The sequence below is a fragment of the Typopeltis vanoorti genome, chromosome 2 (assembly GCF_054136105.1).
Source record: "Typopeltis vanoorti isolate ZY-2024b chromosome 2, IOZ_Tvanoo_1.0, whole genome shotgun sequence".
Taxonomy (NCBI): Eukaryota; Metazoa; Arthropoda; class Arachnida; order Uropygi; family Thelyphonidae; genus Typopeltis; species Typopeltis vanoorti.
Window position 1 is genome coordinate 26,910,954 of NC_143550.1, and position 24,107 is coordinate 26,935,060.

At 35.3% G+C, this 24,107-nt stretch overlaps 1 protein-coding gene across 3 annotated transcripts in view; it reads right to left on the reverse strand.

The window, feature by feature from the left end:
• The window catches only part of LOC150108891 (uncharacterized), a 461,422-nt gene that overhangs the window by 177,536 nt on the left and 259,779 nt on the right, over positions 1-24,107 (reverse strand). For all 3 annotated transcript variants that reach the window (XM_090410738.1, XM_090410720.1, XM_090410728.1), the window contains 2 exons: positions 23,361-23,558; positions 10,682-10,753 (listed from right to left, as the gene is read on the reverse strand). In XM_090410738.1, coding sequence (XP_090266864.1) covers positions 10,682-10,753; positions 23,361-23,558 — 270 coding nt within the window. The remainder of the gene's footprint in view (positions 1-10,681; positions 10,754-23,360; positions 23,559-24,107) is intronic.

Sequence of the window (24,107 nt, forward strand, 5' to 3'; positions counted from 1 at the left end):
ATTTTTGAGAAAGGAGGTGGTTGAGCTTGTTAAACTTTTTCAAACCTTGGCTAAATGTTTTGAAAACTTGTATGTGGCAGAACACACCATAAAATATAATCAACTGTTACATGTCAACCAACTTCTTGTACAGCATCATGCAGTTGTACTTCAGTTATTCAACACTTCAATTTCAGGTAAACCTCTACTTACGAACTTTCAAGATATGAATAATTCGCATTTAAGAACATTGCACAGGCTAATAAACTGCAACCCAAATTTATTTAACGAATGCAGAACCCACATGTTTATGACTATTTTAAGATGCCTGAAATTCACCAATACAGTACAGTATATCGTATGATTTTTTGAATGGCATATACCTTCAAGATATCCCACTTGAGAAGGTTGACAGCTAAAATCATCACAAAGAACACCATTGACGCAAATGTGGAACACCGCATGAACACTGGCTAGATGAAATGGAGAGGAGCACTGTCTGGAGTATTTTTGGGAGAAGGATGCCAGTATGAGTAAAAGGAAATATATATAATGCAGCAGCACAACCTACTATTATATACAGCACAGATTGCTGGCCTCTTAAGAAACACAAGCTATATGCCACTGAGATGAAGATGCTCATTTTAGACAGAGGTGTTACCATTCTGGATAAAATGTGTAATAAACAAATCTGGGAAGCTTTGAAATCAGATATATTGCTGATAAATAATTGAGTGCAAGCTTAGATGATTTGGACACAGCATGAGACAATCTGCAGATCACATGATACAGAAGGTAATGGAAATATATGGAATTGAGGGGACGTGGTAGACCCCATTTAATATGGATGTACCTTATAAAAAAAAGACATCTGAACTGCCCGGTTAGACATTTGATGACAAAGGACAGAATATCTTGCTGATTACATATTAGGAGAGCTGATCCCAAGTGAAATAGGATAATGGCAAGGACAAAGAAGAAGAGTGCAATATATCTTATGGGGGGGGGGGGGGGAAATGCAACTTACAAACATTCACCTCATGAACATCTTCATGGAATGTGTTATGTTTGTAAGTTGGGATTCACCTGCATCAGAACAGCAACCTGCTGATTATATATATTTGATTAAAGTTTATAAGGAAGAACACCAGAATAAGTGGATAACATTTATTTACTTAGTAACACATGATATATTCTTCTTAGTCTGGAACCATGGACTACCTTCACTTCTGCTTTTTTATGAGTACCTGAATAATTAACACCCTAACATAAAATTCATCTATGAATTAGAATCTAATGGTTCACTCCCATTTCTGGATCTATTAACTAAGGAACATCATTAATCATTATAGACCTAAAAAATTTGGTATTTCCACACTAGGAGCAAGAGCCCACCAACTCGTCACTGACAAGGATGAACTAGCCAAAGAACTTCAATATTTAAGAAATACTTTCCTTCAAAATGGATATAGTGAACACACCATCTCCAGACTACTCAAGCAACATGAGACCAAAGAAATTTCTAATCAAGAAGAAAATAGAGAATTCATTAAGCACCTATATTAGCTCTGTTTCCATAAAACTAACAAAAAAACTTAAGGAATATAAAATCAAAGTAGCATTTACTCCCTTTATCAAGATGAGATCACTAATAAGATCTGCAAAACCTCGACGTAGCCCACTTCAATATCCAGGTGTTTATCGGCTATGGTGTGATTGTGGGTTATCTTACTATAGACAGAGAGAAAAATCGATTGAACAATGCATTAAGGAACACATTTGAGATATTGAATACCATAGAAATGAAGCCTCGGCTTTGTCATCACACATGCTCTTTTCAGCTGACCCACAAGATGCTTCACAAACGAGACATCAAGTTTTATGGGATAAATCAGAACTATTATACCATTGATATGATACAACAGAAAGAAAAATATGGGAGTCTTTGGAAATAGCATTAGATCCTAAACATTTAAATATTAACCAAAATATTAAATTGCCTGAATACATCCTAGCCTTCATTTGTCAAACACATTCATGTAAATGCGTAAACATGCAGAACGTTCGGAATAATTACAAATTATTTAAAACATATCATCAGTCTCTTCTGCACAACTGAATAAAAGTTTCAACTTTGTTAGCCCTTACTAAATATCAACTTATTCCAGAGTTCTGCCCTATAAACTTTAATCAAATATTCATGAACCGGCAAAGTTTACATTATATATATACACTCGTGAGCAGTTGAATTAGAAATACCTGCTGCGTTGGGAAATGGTGCTGTGGTTGACCCGGAGAATGGAATAGTGCCACATGGTGCATGACAAGGATGTCATCAGACCTTGTACTGACCGTCTGAGTAACAGTCGAGCACAGAATGGGGAAGACTCAAGATCTCAGCGAATTTGACCATGGCCAGAGAGTTGGAGCCACACGTATGGGGCACTCCATCTCCTAAGTCATACAGGTACTGGTCTTTTCACGGCCACTGTGTCAAGAGTGTGCCGTGAGTACATGGAATCTAGTAAAACCACAGCTACCAGGGAAAACTGCCGTGGTGTACAGCGTGTCGAAGACAGAGGATGCTGTTGGCTAGCTCGGATGGTAACAGCAAATAGACGGGACACAGTGCCGCAGATCACTCGCCAATTCAATGTTGGCCAATAACGTGTGAACAGCCACATCATCCAGAACCATCTCCTCACTATGGGGAATACAGAAGCCACCACCCGACTAGGGTACCCCTGCTCACTGCACATCACAAGGCACAATGATTAGCATGGGTGCAGGAACACTGCCATTGGACCCTCGAAGCATGGAAAAAGGTCGCCTGGACTGATGAGTCGAGGTACATGTTGGTACATGCCGACAGCAAGGTACGAGTGCGTCACCAAGCACATGAAGCGATGGATTCCTCATGCCAGTAGGGTACAGTTCAGGCTGGTGGTGGTGGTATCCTCGTATGGGGCCATTTATGTGGGATGAAATGGATCCCCTGGTAAATCTACCATCATCCCTCACAGGCGAATGATACAGGGACTTGCTGTCAGATCATGTGCACAAATTTCTGTGCCTACAGCACCCTGCAGGAGACCTGTACCTACAGCAAGACAATGCACCGGCCCACCGCTCCTGAATTGTGGCCGAGTGGGTGGATGAACACTCCACGGACATGAAGATTCTTGACTGCCCCCCCCCCCCCCCCCCAGGTCCCCTGACCTCAATCCTATTGAACACATCTAGGATGATGTCGAGAGAGATATAAGCACCCTGGACCCTGCTCTGACCAATCTCCGTGCATTGTGGGAGGCTGTGCAGCAGTAATGGATCAGTTTGGCTCCCCAATGCTTCCGGTTCCTTGTGGAGTCCATGCCGCACTGCATCGCCGCCATCATCAAGGCAAAAGGGGATGCTACCCACTACTAGGCAGGTATCTCTGATTCAACTGCTCATGAGTGTGTGTATATATATATATATATATATATATATAAATTAATCCATAAAAAGCTACAAAACATTTCACACTTAGTGCCATTGGCAGACTAAGGATTAGATAATCAAGTTCTTGTGCTCTTGACCAGACATCAAACTTGAACAGACATCAAGCCAAATTAGGCCTTGCCAATAAGCAAAGTAAGTCTCACCAACCATCCCACCAAAATGGAATTTGAACCCACAGCCTGTTGATCACAGAGCAGGTATGCTGTCAAAATCAGTGAACTCTGTGAAGTTATAAATATAACAAAGTTACTGTCTGTAATGGGTGGAGGTTAACACGAATAGAATGGCAGTCTATTCACCGATTTCTGTGGTACATTTATACCCCACAACTGAGTACATTGATTTAAGGATTGCTTACTACAGATTAGAAATTTCGGGTGCCCCATGTATTATATCACATGAAGTAAGGAAATAATTCAGGAATCAAAAGAAAAATTTCTTGTTCTATGTACTAATTTATATAACTTGTTCTACTCAAACCACACAACCAAGCAAAATTTAGTAAATATCTTATATTTATGAAAATCTAAAAATATAGGGCTAAACGGCCTCGCCTACTCCCTATATATGGGAATAAAAAGGCGTTAGCTGATTTTTATGAAAATCTGACCAACAGAAGTATAGATATAATTATATACATATTAATAGACAGAGGCTTTTTATACAGACAAATTTTAAACTATCCAATTTAAACCTAAGGGGAAATTTGCAATAAAAATCCTATATACCATGAGTGATTCTGACACACATACACAAAATGTTATCACTATTATTCAAATATAAATGGTTTGGGACAAATGTGATAATGATCCTAAACATCAAATTTTATCAACATGCATTCAGCCAAAGAATTTCTGCTAAACACATATTGACACATAAAACACTAGTAAAAAAGTGCTGATGCATGTTTATGCATTCTATAAAAGACAGACAAAAGGGATCTTTTCTAATATCAGACTAGATCATGCTTGTGTCAACTTCTGAAGAAATGGATATTGATGTATAGACATTTACTTGCTTATCTTTCATCAAACCCCAAGCTTTGGCATATCCATGGGAAAAACCAAGGTTTAAATAAGGAACAAGAACTTAAGAGTGGAATGGAGAATAAATGTTTCCATGGATAAGAATTATTTTGGTAACATGATCAGCACACAGTATAGGACTTAATGAGTGCTTTATGTTTTGTTTTAAGGCAGGCAAGACATGATGATAGTGACATAATTGAATTCATTTTCAAAGAATAAATTTTAGCAAGCATGTGGGCCTGTGAATGTCTTTGTACTTATAGTGGCAATACTGACTAGATTGCTTAATACTAAAGTGAAATTTGTAATATATACATAGACACAAACACACACATTGCAGAATCATTCACATTATATATATCTTAATGAAATTGGATGTATAGAATTTTTATTGCAATTTATTACAAATTTCTTCTTAGGTTTAACCACGCTACCGGCCAGGACATATATATACATCCACATTTCCATGGATGCGAAGTGCATATTAAAATTGTAATACCATTGATATTACATTGAAATTTATGATGGATACGAAGCTTTTGAGTGCGTATTTGATCTTTAATGGCTGGTAAGGTGGTTAAATCAACAAAAGCAAAAATACTGAAATGAGAAAGGAAAATATTCACCTTTGCCAGTATCTGTGGTGCACCTCATTCTTTCAGATTCTATTTCACACATAAACAACTAAGGCAATGATGAGCCATGTCAATGGTTAAAATATAGCATAAAACAACCATCACCATCAAATTCCTGAGATTAGCTCTGCTAACACATTCCTGGATGCCAACAATGTCAAGTTCTTTCCTAATATCCTCATTTTATGATATGATATTGCAATTGATCTGTTCATGCCCCTAATCTATCTCAGGACTAGGACTCTTGTATCTGTGGTTTCTAGTCTTTGGTCAAGTGTTTTATTTCTAACCCAGCTCTCAGATCCATAAGTTAAAATTGGTTTGAACACTGTCTTGTATACAACTAATTTAGTGTTTTGACTAATATCTCTCTTATTCCCTATAAATTTATTCAGTTGACTTCCTACCATACCAACTCTGTTGATTCTGTTGTTTATTTCCATATTAATTTACCAACTTCACTAAAAATTGTGCCTAAGTAGCTAAATGTTTTACTTGTTCTATAGGTTCTCCATTCATGATGCAGTTGATATTTTCAATGTTTCTGTCTTGTTATTGCTGATTTTCATACCAAAGTTATTACAACAGTTATTCAATTTAGTCAGGGAAGTTTGCAGACTTTTACTGGATTTATTTAAAAGTATAACATCATCTGCCTAAATAAAAGAGCAGAGATTAACATCTCCAATTTTGATATCAGGTTTAATACTTTCCTTCATAATGTGATCCATATAGATAATAAATAACGCAAAGGATAATGTACATCCTTGTTTGACAACAGACTTAACATCATATGACAGCATAAAACAATGGTATAAATTATAAAACGAGATTTGTGTGTATATATGGGAAAAAAATATAATTATGTACCATGCAAAATTAATAAACAATTTCTCTTAAATGAATGTATGTTACACACACACACACATATAATTATAATGGTGTTAATCGTTTGTGAAAATTTAAAAAGCACATTAATATTAGCATAATGAGATAAACATCCCTGAGAGCATAAAGCCCTATAAGCTTATTAACTACTTAATCAGTCTTGATGTGTATACATGTCAACATCGCCATGGATGTGAATTGTAATTTAAAATTGCAATGCCATTGAATTTACACTGAAATATCATGGATATGAAGTGCATGAGAAGTGATACATTTCATAAATATTGATGCCGATATGGCTAAAAGCACTAAATGAATGACTGCATCCACTGATAAAATGAGAAAAATTGATGGTGAAAGAAAACTAAAGAATTCACATAAAGGCAGGTCACATTACACCTCCAAAGGAAAAGGAAGTGTGCACATCCATTTTTTATTATTTTTTTACAGCATATGTTGATCCATTGTATTTCAGGATCAAAAGTGGGGGTGAGTGACAAATCTGCCTTCATTTTTTGAATTTTATCCTAAAACTCTTTGGCATAAGCTGATCTGATTAATGAAGATGTGTACTGAATACAGGAGTCATTTTGGCTCTGAGTACATATATACTGTGCTTGTGCCTATGTAGTTTTAGTAGCATTCAGATTTTTTATTGTAGTATATCTAAGAAAGATACCGTAGGCTTTGTTCTGAGTTTGGATGCAAGCCAGTTATGGTATGCTTGATTCTTCTCTTGTACAGCTTTGGCATACCCATGGAAAAACCAGGGCTTAAATAAGGGACAAGAACTTAAGAGTGGAACGGAGAATAAATGTTTCCATGGATGAGAATTATTTCGGTAATATGTTCAGCACATAGGTTTGGGTAAAATGGCCAGAAGCAATAATCTATCCAAGGAAATGTGACATAGTATTTACTTTGATCATCCCACCAGACTGTCAATGAATACTTCCAGTTGTATCAGATGTTGGTGAGAAAAAGTTTTCCAGTTTGGTTAGCTCCTCTTGTAAGACTTTGACTATCCTAGTTAGAATTAACAGAGAATAATTAAATTTAATTAATGCAGAGATTGCTGGAATTCCAAGTAAGGCACTTTCAGACACTGGTGCTCATGTTTCAGTGGTAGCTCTAAGACCATCTTGGCAATTCTTTTGTGCTCTTGAAAAATAAGTTCCAAGAAAGATACTTAATTACATGTCTTAGACACACAAGTAAATCTGAGGGGAATTTTTAATCAGAGTATATATTCTTTCCTAATTTTTCTCTTACTGTGGCACATGAATTATTGGTTTCAAATGCTATATCCAGCAATGTATTCCATGATGTTTTAGGAGAAGAATTTTTATTTTTGCATAAGTATTCCTGTGATTATTCTTCTGAAATAATTTCATTATATGGAATTGAATTTGTAAGGAGTCCAAGTATTCTGGAACATTAACAAACACGACTTCTAGTAAGGATAACAGTGATGTGTATAACATGTTTTTGTACTACGATGCCTCTGTAGCGCAATTGGAAGAATGGAAGAACATTGAGCCCTTCAATTCGAAAAGACTTGGGTTTGATTCTCGTTGTGACGAGGGAAATACTTATATGGGCTTTTTCAATTGAAGGTGAGTTAGCTGATCTCATACAGAGGTAGCAGGGTTCTTTCTCCCAGAAACTTGGGTTTTTCATCTCGCATACAGACAAATCGGTCTTCAGAACACACAATTTACAGGGGAAAAAAATGTTATGGGAGGTAGCGACCTTCATGGTGGTTGTAGTAGGAGAATTAAGTAGTAGTAGAGAAGGCGAGATGTATTTAGCAAGGCAGAGTAGAGTGCCCTCCCGCAATGAGTCCTTGGACTCCACAGAGGTATCACGTAATAATAATAACATAATAATACAGATTATTAGTTATAATACAGAATAACTGAGCCTCCATAGCTCAGACAGTATAGATGAAGTTCGGAAAGAACCTCCGGTCGGAAAGACCTGGGCTTGATTCCTGTCCATGACATGAGAAACCTTTATCTGGTCTCTTTTGACTAAAGATGATTTAGCCAGTCCCATACAGAGGTAGAGGGTTTTTTCACGCAGAAACTCGGGTTTTTAATACCTCAGTTTTGGCAAACTGGCCCCATGACACACAGGGATTTCCAGCCATGAATACTTACGACAACATATGGAAGCGACAGAGTCCTCACCACATATTGTTTTGCCTGTGGTCAACTATGAGTTGCATTATGGTAGTCAACCAACCAGATAGGAGACAACACATGAATGGGGAATAATACAGAACAAGAGCCTGATGCTTTAAATAAAGATTGTTTTTATACTAATATTAATGTAGCACCTTTAAGTTCTTCTAAAAAAAGAAACACCTAGCAAGCCCACAGATGAAATTTGGGATACTAATTCCATAAATGTGCTAGGGAGTTGACATCTGTCTTGCCATATTTGTTTATTATGAGCCTTACATTGAGTCAAGTTCAAAAGAAGCAGAAAGAAGGCAAGATTGTACCATTTCATAAAGGAGGTGACAAAAAACTCAAGCATCAAATTTTGGGCAATCTGAATATCAGGTGTTGTGTTCAAGTGTTGGAAACTGGTGAGAATCAGGATCCAGAACTGGGTTGACAACAATGGTATTATCTTTGATGGATAGCATGGATTTGTTAAAGGGAGGTCATGTTTTAGTACTCTACTTACTTACTTACTGCAATCAGAAGACAGTAGGATTTGATGTGGCAGATGGATATAGAGCATAATAGTTAGACTTTGCCATGGCTTTTGACAGATTACTGCATGATAAGCTGATAGTCAAACTAGAGCAGATGGGGTTGGATATTAAACTAGTGCATTGGATTGGAGATTGGCTATCTGATAGTATCAGCAAGTTGTGTATGAGGAGCAATATCCCCAAAGAGGAAAGTCACTAGTGGCGTGCCTTAGGGGTCTGTTTTAGCGATATTGCTGTTTAACTTGCACGTTAATGATATTGGGGAAGTTTTGGATGGGAATATACAGTTGTTATCAGATGATGCAAAGTTGGGATGAACTATGAAGAATAGTGCCAATGTTGTGGCCTTACAAGAAGACCTGAATAGACTGAGTGAATGGGTATGGGAGTTTAACCAAGCTACTAATGAGACATGGAGAATTAGTGCACTGCTTACACAGATTCCATATCCTGGAATCGCCATCATGCATTTGTTGTCTGCATCTTCAACAGACTGTCAATCACTTACTTTATGACTGTCAGCTACTGGACTCCATTCAGATGCTCCTAATACAACACACCATCACTTCTGGAGATGAATGATTAGTGTTAAAACAGAGACTTATTCAAAAGTATTACTCAGAATTATTTAATTTTGCCAATAAGATCAACTTCCAGTCGTTGTAATGTAACATATATTACTGATATTGTGTGAAGAATATGTAAATACAGATGTAAAAATATAAATGTAAGTATAAATATTGATACAAAAATATAAATATAAATGTCAATCAGTACTTGGAAGCTACATGTAATATATGCATTGGAGCATGTAGGAAATAAATTACCTCTTGGGATAGGTTATTGGGAGGAAGAGAGAGAGAAATTGGTCAGTAATCTGAAGCTTGAGTCTTAGCACCTCCTTTCTTATGAAATAATCTTGCCTTCCTTTCATTGTATCGGAAACTTGGCCCAATGTAAGACTTTTATCAAACAAGTACGCCAAGATAGGTGTCAATTCCCTGCTGGCATTCCCTCAAAATATGCAGCGATATATCATCAAGTCTCACAGTCTTATTAACATAAAATTTTTTAGAAGTTTAGATACCTACAAATGATGATCATCAATTATATTAGAGTTAAGAATACAAATATCAGTGAAGCAGATTTTTTAACCTTTCTTTTATTATTATTTATCACCTCCAGGGAGTCCAAAGACTCATCAAGGGAGGACACCTACCCTACAGCTCTCTGTTTCCACATCCATCAACTACAACAAACTGCAACCCCATCATCATCTACATCAACACTATCTATCGCCCACCACCACTAGTATTTTCACAGACGATCACAAACATCCATGCCCACAGTGGGATTCGAACCCACAGCTTTTTGGCTGGAGCGGATATACTAACTGCTTGTCCAACCAGGCATGCAAGGGGGAAGATTTTTTTTTTTTTAAGTGCAGTATTATTAAAAGGATGAAGACTTGCGTGGATGATTTGTGTTGAGTTAGTTCAAGAGTAGTGGGCATGTAGTGTATGAAAGACCTACAGCCATGCCCCAACATAGGGTGGACACTCAGTGTCTAACATGGCTGCAGCTATATTTGCTAAATAATTTGCCTCCTAATGGACCATCGTACATCCTCAAAGAAGGATTTTGAGTCCACGTATACAGTAAATTGGGCCTACCCGTGAAGCTGTCACCCACACATGAGAGGATGGCAAAAAGTGTGTGTGTGTGTGTGTGTGTGTGTGTGTGTGTGTGTGTACGTGCATGCTGTCAATTTTATTATAAAGAATATTCTTTATATATTTTTAATTAATATTATTTGTAATAATTTTTTTTATTACACGTAATACTCTTTGTAATAAAAATTGACACTAAAGAAAACATAACAACAGAAACTGGTCTTTAAAAATGACTAAAAATAAACTTACCCGGCCAGGTTGAATAACCTCCTTATTTCCTACAATACTTTCTTGGATAGAAACTAGTTTCTGAAAATTGTCCTAGAAAAAATAAACAATTTATTTCAGCTATTATATATTTGGAAACAAACTAATGACTAAAAACTGATGTGAACTGATATGATTAGTTAGTTACAACTTTTACATCAAAATTCAATTTCAGTTCTATAATTTATTTCTTCCATTTCACCTAATCCTAACAATTGGGAATTTCTAGATACACTTGTCACACGTCTTCCTTCTGGCAGTCTTTCCTTCACTGTTTACCAGAAACCTATGTGTATATATTGGCCAATATATACACATAAACTCCTACCACCACCAACATAAAAATTAGGTTCAATAACACACTAAAAAACATGGCTTTGAAGATTTGCTTCAATGAACAAGCAGTTACAGATGAATTAAAAGTTATCAGCAATACCTTCCTAAAATTGGCTACAGCTAAAATACAAATCCATAAGTTAAGTGGTTTGAACTCTGTTTTGAATAAACATGACTAATTCCTCTTATTCCATATAAATTCAATCATTTTGGTACTTAATTTGCCATTTTCTCTAAAAACTGTGCCAAAATAGCTACTTCTTTCCCATTTGGAATTCAGTTTATGAAAAATGGCAGAAATACTGCAAACATAAGATTGTCATTTTACTGCTTATTTTCATACCAAAGCAGTTATAGCAATCATTCACTTTAATTAAGGAACCTGCAGATGTGTACTAAATTTATTTAAGACTATAACAAGTGCATAAAGGATAATTTTAATGAGTGTAGAAGGTAGAGAGATAACAGAGGCAGGTAAATTGTTCAATGAGTGATCGTTGTACAAGGGGGAACATCATTCAAATGAAGATATTGTTGTGATGGGGAACGATATGTGAACAGGAGTTAATGAACTGGAGGTACTTAGGATATTGCAGAATCCAAATATAGTTGTGGGATTGGATAGAATATTGGCTTGCATTTTAAGAGAATGTGCAGGAGAACTGGTGATGCCTTTAACTAAACTGTTTAATTTAAGTCACAATACTGGCAAAGTTCCAAGAGAGTGGAAGGAGGGCAAAATTCCTTTGCATAAAGGAATTTCTAAAGTAGCAAATTACAGACAAATCAGTATCTCAGGAGTGGTGGTAAAAGTACTGGAAAAGTTGCTCAAAAAGAGAATTCAAGAATGGATGAATAAGAATACAATAAGAATAAGAGCCACAACATGGCTTTGTGAAGGGCATATAGAATCTCTTTTAGAATCTGCAGGGACTTATAAAACCAGCCTGACTTTGATAAATATGGCTGTATTAAACTTCCCAAAATTTCAGAAGCTTTAATTCTTAAGCCTTCCACCCAACATCGAAGGCTAGCCAACAGCACCCATAGAGGGTGCCGCCTCTCATAGGACTTTTATTTATTCTATCTCATTTCAACTTACTGTTTGCTGTGCATTAAAATTGTGTTATTGCAATTTTAAAATTGTATTCCTGATGATGTCTTTGTGACAGACAAAATATTGAAATCAATTAAACCCATAGTTTACTTCTTTTTGTGCCATAAATTATTCCATTCAAGTGCAACGTAAGTGTAAACTAGCACCTAAATCTAAATACCTGTTTGTGAAGGGTAGTCATACCTTAGTAATCTAACTTTTTATAATAGGATGAAAGCTGAGTTGGATAAAGGAATAGCTACATGATGATACTGATGGATTTTGCAAAGCTGTTTGACAGGATACCACATGGAATTCAGTTATGCAAACTTCAACAAATGAGGATGGATCAAAACTGGTGTATCACCAGTTTCATATATGGATAAAAGGATAGCTCATAGGCAGATAACAAAATGTATTATGGAGGAGCAGAATCCAGGAAACAACAGATGACTAGTATGTGCCGCAGGGCTCTGTGCTTGGACCACTGCTGTTTAATTTGTACATAAATCATACAGGAAATGATTTGAAAGGAGATATTCAGTTATTTGCTAATGATGTAAAGTTGGGAAGTTGGGTAATAATTAATTAAGATATAGAGAGCTTGTAGGATGATTTAAATGGGCTAAGAGTATAGGCAGAAGATAATTGATGTCAAATTAATGTGGAAAAGCGTAAAGTTATGCATTTTGGGATACAAAGATTATAAGCTGTGTACCACATAGGAAATTGATGAAGCAAGGGATCTGGGGATAGTAGAGAGCAGACGTTTTGAGAGCATACTGCCGAAGTTGCCAGGGTAGCTCACAAGGGCTCACTGACAATTCATCGTGGGAAAAATCATCACAGAAAAAATTCGCTGAAAGTGTTATTCGCTACAAAACTGAAGTCAGTTTGTTTTATCATGTGTTATGTAGAGGTGTGTGACTGTATCTGCAAGATACCGCAAACTTTGATGTCAGTATAGTATTTTTTTTATATTTTTTTTTTTAAGTAATTTCTAGATTGTAACTGAAAATAAATAAACCATTATGTATTATATTTGTACTTTTTTTTTTAAGTTTTATCTTTTATGCATTCATTGCTAGTATGCGCTGAAATCACATTTCAGCACACATTAGCAATGAATGCATCTCTCGGATACACACGACCTAAGTTGCAATTTTTTTGACCATGACCTCCACAGGGTTAACCTCCCAACTCCAGGAAGTATATATACATCCATCAAATCCTGGATATGAGTCAGATCACCTGTTGAAAAAAACATGAATATCAAGTGCATTTGACTGTCATATCCATTAGAAGATGCAATAATCATTCATGCTGATGAGAACACTTAACCAGATTACCTCACGTGCATAGCTATGTCTGTTACCTATTTCCAGAAATGCAGTTGCTTGCTGTTTGCTCAGTAACTGGAATCTAAATTATATTACCTACGAGTTACATTTATTTTTGCTACTTGTTTTATTGTATGATTATAGTTTTTAATGCCAGTGCAAATAAGAGATCCTTTCATATTTCTTCACTTAAGATTGTATCACTCTGGAGAACAATGCCACTATCATTTTTTTTTGCTAATTATCTTAGTCGCCAATACATTTAATTCTCCCAGAACTTGATTCAAGATAATTATTTTTGTCAAAAAATTATTTTATAAATTCATAAAAACCCAAATCTTAAAATAAATACAGCTTCCATCTGTTACAAATTGTTTTCTTTATTTTTTTTTTATTCATAATCTTAGTTAAAATTAGTTCACAGATTGCATGAAGGTTCACTCTTTAACGATATTATCTTGTAGATAATCATACATAAATCTTGAATCATATCACATAATGTATAATATTTATAACGTAATCTGTAGTTCTTTGCACTTCAACGTTCTTGGTTTCCTGGAATCACTCACTACACATTGAAATGAACAGCTATTATGATGTAAACTGTTATGTGCATATTTTCTGCTAATTTTAATATTATGCAGCAATTTTGAAGTAGCGATGTTTCCTTACAGTTTATCATTCGAAACATGTATTTCATTTTAATGCATGCATCAAAATGAAATTTTATTTTCAAAATGTTCATAATAGAATTAAAAATTGTATTTTATGTTTGATGGCTCCTCACCCTTCATTTGCATGAAGACGTCTAAATTACATGCAAAATCACTATCTTCGTAACTAGAAAAATTTCCCTCATCAAAGGCAAAGGATCCAACTTTTCTGCATCTCCAGAACTTTTCTAGTTTTCATCCCCATACAAACAAAATTCATGTATAAGTGCTGTGCTGCACTTTATGCCAATCAAAAGCTGATTGAAACATGAGCAGTACATTCCCCAAAAGAAAGCAAAGTATGAGGTGAAAAACAGAAAAGTTGGATCCTTCACCTTTCAAGTAGCTCTTACTCTACTGATGTTGATGAGGAAAATTTTTCTAGCTGTGAAGATAGCAATTTTGCCTGTAGTTTAGACATGCTTTGTGCGGAAGATGGTGATCATCACCAAACGCATACCAGCCTGTCCACAGTTTCCATTCATAGGTAAGCCCTATTGAAGATTTTGACACAGCAAAATTTTAGGCTTCTTCCATCTATTTCTAGATGATGATATTCTTTCCTTCACATAGTGGAACAGACTTACTCTATTTTATGCTTGTCAACACCATAAGTAAGTTGAGTACAGGCCGCATTCTCGCAGTACACTTTGGATCCCAATAGATATCATGCCACTTATATTTATAAAGTTCTTGATTGTGCAAGGTATCTTGAAAAAAACATTAACGAAAAATATTTCTACATGTATGGTCTATAGAATGGATTCTGAACATGTCAATGCTTCGTGATATTATAACTGTAAAGCAATTCAGTCTCATTGTGATGTATTTGCATTTTCAGAATAATGAGGAATATTATCAGGCAACACATCCTTGACCAGTTCTCAACAAAATTTATGATTTTCTGATGAAAATTCATCAGAAATTTAGACTGCTATATTCCTGAGAGAGCGACGTGAATATCAATGAAAGACTTATGCCATTCAAAGGCAGATTGAAATGTAAGCAGTATATTCCCCAAAAGAGAGAAAAGTATGGGGCAAAAGTGGATAACTTTGGGATTTCAAACCTTATAGAGGAAAGCAGACTGTACGCAAACATGATAAGCATTTGGATCTTCCAATGTAGAGGCTGTAGTAATCGAATAGCAGTAGAAGTAACAATAATTAGAATTTTTTTTGAAATATCGTACTTACTCAAATATAACTTGCCCTCGCGTATAACTCCCACCCCTGATTTTACTTTTCGAAAAAAGAAATTAAAAGTTTTGCATATACCTTGCACACGAAAAAAAAAAACTTAAACAAGTGCACATTGGGGCAACAGTAACTGCTCCCATGGTAATCAACAAATCCTCCCCGATAGCCACTATATTGCAGAGACAAGAAAAACAATTACTTTTATTACATCAGTGAATAAGGTGTAATATATTTCTCAACAAAGAGTGCAATTAGACACAACTGGGACAAAAACTATGTTGTCTAGACTCAAGCAAAACCATATGTTGCGCTGGCAAACACAGTATCTAACTAAAAACTATCGTTATTAATTAGATGTGTGTGAGTTCCCAAGACAGCAATAAAATTCAACCAAACATGTTAAAATTCGTAAACATGTTAAAACTAAGAAATATATATATATATAGTGAATGTTGTCAAGGCAGTTTCACATATTATGGAATTCGGTTGAAGAGAGTTAGCATTTCAACTCAACTGTCGGCTTGCTTTTATCAATACTGTACCAATCACATGCACGTCTTAATAACCTGCCATTGCTACCTGTTTCGTGTTAGGCTTAATTACTATAAAGGGAGAAAAGTCACAAAACAGAAAAATGTTCTGGGTTTGGGTCCCGGCGAGCCCTGGCTGAATATAACCATTGGTTCCCAGAGTATAAAAGCTGCTGTTTCACTATGATATTGGAGCTGCTACTGTGAAATTCCTGCTTAGATATTTGAAAGTGAAGTTCTGCACTGGAAATGTTAAATTAAACAGTTTTATATCATGTGTTCTCAGAAGTCCGATCCCCAACATTTTTTTCTTTTGGTAAGTGATTAAAACTTTGAAGTTTAAGAACCAATTTATAAATTAATTACAATTATTGCACGGAGCCTCTGGAATTTATTTTAAGCGAGAAGATTAAGCGTAAATTGAGTGATAATGGCCATTTATTTATAAAAGACAAAGAAAATGAAGAAAAGATTTTTTGGAAATGTGATCAGTTTCAAAAAATGTATTGCCATGTGCATATATTCATACAGTTGGCGACAACACTATCAAACGAATTAACCAACATGATCATGCAGGTAATATGGCACGAGTTGAAGCAGCGAAGCTACTTAATGAGATTAAAGATCCAGTCTGTACAACTAACAATGGGACTCATTGAATTATCATGGAAGCATACACAAAAATATCTCCTGCCATCATCGGCCAAATGCCGAGTGATGCCTCTGTAAAGAAGTCTATTCAAGGAACTCTAAATCAAGCAGGACAGGTACCACCAAATCCAAATTCGTTAAGTAATTTAATTATTCCACCTATATATAAAATCACCTATGGAAATGAAGAGTTCCTTTTGCATAACAGCAATGATGGCCACAACAGATTGCTGATATTTTCTACTAAACGAAATCTACAGTTATTGTTGCAATCGACAACATGGTATGCAAATGGCACTTTTAAAACTACTCCACCTCTTTTTGAGCAACTGTACACAATTCATGGCATTTTAAATGATAATGTGATTCCTGCTGTCTATGCATTGATGCCTCGAAGAAATGAAGATACATACTGTAGAGTTATGAACGTTAAAAAATTTGGAACCAAATTTGTCGCCAAATTTAATCATGAAAGATTTTGAAGTGGCTTCAATAAATGCATTCCGTGAAGCATTTCCAAATAGTCATGATTTTTTCACTTTTCCCAGTGTATATTTCACAACATTCAAGCAAATGGCCTTCAACAACGATACAAAACTGATTCCGAAATTGCAAGAAAAATGCACATGATATCGGCAATTGCTTTTGTGTCATCAAATGTTGTACGTGCTATTGAAGAGTTATGTGAAAATAATGACTATCCTGCTGAAGTTGTCTGTTCTGCACTACATAGAAGACACCTGGATTGGCAAACCTGATCATCGATCACTTTGTCATCCACCTAGCTTTGCCCATGGCTTATGAAATTGTTATGACACTGCTCTGGAAGGGTTACCAAAGTCAAACAACTCATGCGAAGGGTGGCATTGTGCGTTCAGCGAATTAATTGGTCCTTCTCATCTGACAATATGGAAGTTTCTAAAAACTTTGAAGGATGAGCAAGATTTCAATGAGGGAAAAATAGAGCAATATATAGCTGGTGCCAAACCTCCTCCTGATAAGAAACGCTATCAGGAGGTGGTTGTTCTATGGAATTTTAAGAGGACTTGCCCATAATTTTTTATTTTGGGAACTTTGTGTCTGTGCATTCACCATTTTGTTTCAGGTTGGTCCATATTATTTTTTTCCCCATACTGCTCAATTTTGAACAGTATGAAATAAAAAGTGTTCCTTTTCATGATCATCAAAACAGTCCTTTTCAGGACTAAAATATTAAGAGATGCCTGATTGTACTGATTCCAGTTCCTCTTGAAAAGAAATTTTTAAGTTGTTTTAATAACAACAGAATAATAATTGCTCCTTCAAAGTGGCTAATGGTACAATTTTGAAGGAATAAAGGAATGCTCCCTATGAAGACAGATTGAGGATTTGTGGATTGCAAAAGTTAGTTGATAGGGGAAAAAAAAAAGAGGGATATGATAGAAACATTTACTTAAAGGCTATTTTTATAGGTTTGATGCGCACAGGAAATGTTTCAGTACTTGGCTAGAAGAGGTAGAACAAAAGGTCAGTTGTGGTTAACAAGGGTGTGATGACTATATTTTTCATTTGTTGTGTGGTAAATGAATGGAATGGAATGGGTTGCCTGGGTTAAATAGGAGTGCTTTGTCTGTTAAAGATTTCAAGGAGAGAGAGGGAGAGATCAATATATATTGTGTTGATAGTTGGGTCTTCCACAGTGAGTGGAAGACCCAAGCCTTAGGAGTGCATGGAATTTTCTGTGGAATAATAATAATAAAGAGCTCAGAATCTCCAATTTTAATATTCGGCCGTATTCTCACTTTCCTTGATAATGTCATCGATGCAGATATTCTTCTTCTTCATGTAGCTTCCTCGATGAGAGGGTGCAGCACCATGTCCTTCCAGTTCTCTGTGTTGGTGACTTTCCTTTTTGTTTCTGCATAGCCGTGTGATCCTGTCCATGATCTTATATCTTCAAGCCATGTCCTTCATTTTTTTGCCTCTTGATCCTTTTCCCATAATTTTTCCTTCTAAAACTGTTAGTATCCTCTGTCCTGCTGAACCTCTAAGTACATGTCCTGCCAATCTCATCTTTCTTTGGATCATTTCCTGTAATAAAGATCTCTGTGTTCTCGTTCTCTGTAGGACATCTGTATTTGTCAGATGTTCTGTCCATGGGATTTTCAGAGCTTTCCTATAGCACCACATTTCAAAGGTATTATCTATTGCCTTACTCTCTTCTTGAATATCCAGGTTTCACTTCCATATGTGAAAATTGCCCATATGCCTTATCAGAGCTTTTCAAATCCTTGTTATAGTCTGTCCACAGTTGAGAGAACCAGAACTAGCACAGTGCCAAGAAGAGTCAATTCATATTGAAGGGGAGAAAGGAATAAGATGATGTACATATTTGTCACCAACAAGTGAAATCACATGCTTTATACATAAAATTTTCCAACTGTCATACAAGCAAAATAGTCACCACTTTAGAAACTAGAATGTTTTTAAAAGAAAAGCTAATTTTATGATGTGTAATAATAAGCACACTCATCCCACAAAACTGATTTGATTGCCCTATTATCAGAATTGATTCTTCTTCTTACCATGCCCAGAAGTGTCGAGGAATCTCGCATCTGTGGTCGAACTATATATTCATACACTTTCCCAATTTGCTTTAAAGTGAAAATCTGATCTTGACAATCTCTATTTGGACTGACTCCAGCTTATTCTTCTCCAAGTTTCTTTTACACAATTTTATTTAGCCTCTTATTCTTAAGTATACTTGCATAAATCTTACATGAAACACTAAGAATATCCCTCTGTAATTCTCACATATGGTTTTACTTCCTTTTTTTTTTTTTTTTTAGATAGGCACTATGGGCTCTCTACTCCAATGATATGGAATTCAACCTTCTGACAGAGCCTTTTAAATTATGCTATGCAACTACTGTAAAACTTCCGAGTATTTCTGGTCAAATACAGGGCAGTAGCTGAATGTATCCGCCGTAAAAGAACAAGTAGAGTGGGAGTGAAATAGATGCACAATCCTATTAAGCAAGAGATCGATCCATAGAAGTAGAGGTAGAAAGAATACTGTGAGAAAAATTATCAAATATATAAAATCCATTCCAGAAAAGTTAAGAGTATTGTATGGAAAGCTAAATCAGAATGTAAGAAGACATTGGCTTGAGCAAGCTAAAGGTAGACCAAAAGATTTATTACTATGGCACAAGTAAAAGAAAGAATGACTGTGGAAGAACAACTTGAATGAATGTAGATGGTTCATTAGTATTAGAAGCAGATGTGGAACTTCAAATAATGAGTGCTCACTTCACCAAGATCTATCAACCTGGTGTATGTAACCTAGTGCACAGGCTACCAGTATATTGTATGAAGAGATAGAGGTACATGACAAGGTTCTAGAGCTGAAACTGGAGCTCAGGAAAGATCCCAAAGGAAATGAAAGAATGAATGATAATCCCATTGCACAAGGGTGGTGCAAAGACTGATGTGTGTGATTACTGACCTATCAGTATGTCTGGAGTAATGGGCAGACAAACAAGCTATATTTTGAGGATGTTTCTAAAGGGAAGTCATATCTGAGTAATTTGCTCAGATTTTATCATAATGTTACAGCTGAGCTGGATAAAAGGAATAGATATATTATGATACGGTTGGCCTTTGCTATGGCATTTGATAAGGATACTACATGAAAGGCTGTTGAATAAATTGAACATGGGAATGGAAAATAAACCATTTCCAATATAGACTTGAATAAGTATCAGAAAGTGGTATATATTCGGACATTTTCCTTGAGAAGATTCCACTATAGTAGTCTTGATCCCAGTAATTCTGCTTTGGCCATAGACAGCTCCAGATCGGGAACAAAATCAGTTCTCGTGTGAGCAGGTGTGGTGCAGATGATGCATGGTGGCTGACATATGGATCATCACTAGATGCCAAAGACTCAGGAAAACCCAACATCGGTTTGCCTCCATCCTCATCGTCCTTTAAATCTATGGAAAATTCTTTCAGAGGTTCAGAAATGTCATGATACAACTGTATTGCATCACATGTGATGCAACAGCTCCTGGGGTGTTGTGTATGATTGGCTGACACAATATGGTGCAATCAGGAGAATGAAATATAGTGTTACCAAATGATACCTATGTACATAATGCAGACTGAGTCTCTCCTAAACAAGAGCTAATTGACAGATTTTATTGTCATTTTAGTGTTCAGCACATCAAATTAGTAAAGAATCACTATTTTCATTTCAAAGGCAAATTGCATGTTGTCCAGTGTATCCAGTACTTACAGAATGATTTGAGTAGGCTGGAAATGTGGGCAGATAATGGCTATCAGTTAAATATTAGTAAATGTAGCGTTATACACTTGGTATGATGAGATTTCCAATGGCATATTACATCAGTGGGATTATGCTATGAAAAACTGATGAGGCTAGGCACCTCTTCACATGGCAAAAGAACTTTTTTATTCTTACACCTCTACTACTATGCACAGATTTGGTCTCGATTCAGAAAGGATAAAAAAAAAGCTGTGCAAATAACAAAGATGTTATTGAGATTATGGAATGCAGATTGTATGGACAGATAGAGAGCATGTGGACTGCAAACACTTATAAACAGGAGAAAGGGATGATATGACAGAGATCTATAAACTTCTGAAAAGGTGTTATAGTTATTGACTGATGAAATTTTTTTGTTATACAGAAGAGGACAATGGGGGGGGGGGGGGCATCTGTGGAAGTTAAGCTCAAGCGTGTGCACAGTTAAGAAAGAGGGCGAGAGCTAGATTTTTCTTTTACAGAGCAGTGAGTGAGTGGAACAATTTTCCTGTTGCAGAAGTGAATGCATACGGTATGAATGAGTTTAAGAGGAGGTATGACTGCTTGTGTGAATAATGTATAGTTACCATTGATGAGGTCCTTAATTCTCTCCAGGTAGTGATAATAATAATTTCTCCTTTTTCACATTTGAGATTTTTGATGGCTTTTAATACCTCTGGTATTGATATATATACTCCTGACTACATTCCTCTTTAATATTTGCTACCACTGTTTTATAGCTTCTTGTTTCATTTCACAATTTTTCAAAGCAATTTCTCCAGACACCTAGAATATCTTTATGTTTAGTTTTCATGTCATCTTTACCATCTTCCTTTCATTTCTAAGCTTTTTGTTTTTTCAATAGCCTCCAGAATATTTTGCCACCTTCCTGATATTTATTTTCTATATATGTTAGATAAATGCAGATATTAAATAGCCAATTTATTGGAGGCTTGTAATGGTTTGAAAAATTTCTGTGTTTGGTCTTCAGAGAAGTGTTCCTAGTCTTTTTAAAATTCAATAAAAAAATATAGAAAATTATTAAAAAAACCACCTTAGCTCACTCATGATACAAATGTACAATACGTTTTAGACAACCTTTTGTGGGTGGGAGCAACATAAAAAACAGATTAACTTATTATAATTAATTGTAATTTAGCATGCTATATCAGTATTGTTCTTATATGCATATGTCAATGTGTATTGAAAAATACTAATAATAAATAAATAAATAAACGTAATGCTGGTCATTAGACACTTAAGTCTGTCAAAGGCATTCAATTATAATATTTGAAGATCAGCCAACCAATCTCAGTTACGATAAGTTCTTCTCTTTCTTTCTTTCTTGCATCCGTTATTGATAGTTTAAACACTTAGTACTCTGGGATATTAGAACTGCTAACCTTTTGATAAATAAATGTATGTTACATATAATATGTTGTTCTAAAAAATGTGAGAAGGGGGGGGGGATAAGTTAAGCTGCTCTTGCATTATGCCAATCTGTTTGGATAAACTGGAAATTACTGAGTATATGGAAATATACCCAGTAATTTACTGAGAATAAATTACTAGAATAATATACTGGAAATTACTGAGTATAATTTACTGTTTGCCTAGCCTGTAATCATAAATATTAGGGGGAAAAAAGAGCAATGCATGAATTTATGGCACTACCAGCTTAGAGGAACTTAAATAACCTGGTGAAATGCTGACAACATTTATAGTTACAGGGGAACCCTCAACTTATCAACACTGCACAAACTAATCAATTGTGACTCCCAATTATGAACACAGAACCCTAAACTTACAAAGATTTTAAGCTGCTTGAAGTTCACCAATATTTTACAATGCACAATGGAAATGTTTAGTCTGGCAATTCCTTTTTCTTTCTATGCCATACTGAACAATATTCAGTTGCTGTTAGCAGCATGTGCATATTTCAAGGATAATGAGAAATATAATAGTTACATTAGTATATTTACATATACTAATGTAAATATACTGTTCTGTTCTTTTTTTGTTTCCCTTGAAATATGAAAAACAAACAGACATAGTGAAGAGTACAGACAAACAGATTGTAAGAGTACAGTATGTGGCAAAACATTTGACTGATTTCAACAGAAACTAAGTTGAACATAAGAAATTTGAAAACAGCAACTTGATTGTTGGTCATGTATTAACAGTTATTACATATACTGTACTTCATCTCTTTTTATGAAGGAAAACCAAAACATTTAATTAATCTAATTAATTTTTTGTGTGCAGTCAAGAAAGGGGTGAGGTAAATTATGTTGGAATTATTCATTTTTATTATCTTTATATTTCATGAATGCTTTAAAAAATGTAACAATATATCTTATGAAAAGAAAAAATTCAACTTACAAACACATTTCCATGAATGCATAATGTTCATAAGTTGGGGCACGGATGTATATAATTTTAGTCTTCTTAAATAAAATAAAATAAAATAAAAATTTCAATATTTACCCCTTGCCTCATAGTTTCATTTGCATGATCAGCAACTTCACTTACAATCTGAAGGGCAGTTTGTGTATCAGTATAGTCAGGAGAGTCTGAAGAAAGATGATGCAGATATTCTTGTAATAATAGCCTATACTGAGGAATACGTTGAACAGGCTTCAATAAATAATGACTAAGTGCCAACTTTCTACATCTAAATGACATCTATATATGTAAAAAATGAAAAAAATAAAATTATGTTAATTAATCAATTTAAAATTATATTAAAAGTATTAAATAACATCTAAACTATTTTGAACGGTCCAATGCAAATTTTGACTAGTGATCATTAAGAAGTAGACAAAGTAAAAGATAATACTTAACATAAAATTTTAGTAGATATAAAGTCTGTTTCTTATTTTCAAACTGATATCTGAACACTGAATAGTAGTATCACAAAAGCAGGATAAGATCTCTCTTTGGATTGGCATCTTCTTCCAGTCCCTCTTGTCACAAACACATCATGTCACTAGCTATCATCTGATCCCTTCTACAATACTCTTCCTTTCATTCCTAAGGTTTTTTTTTTTTTTTTATTTTCAGTAGCCTCCAGAATACTTTGTGCCTTCCTGATATTTATCTTCTATATTAGATATAGAGGAAAATTTGAAGTAAAGGTCCCAGATGTGTGTGTATGCAAACCTTGATATGGTTCATAAAATTATGTCCATGCCCAAACTGAGAAATATGAGAAAAGTTTTGTAATAATGGACC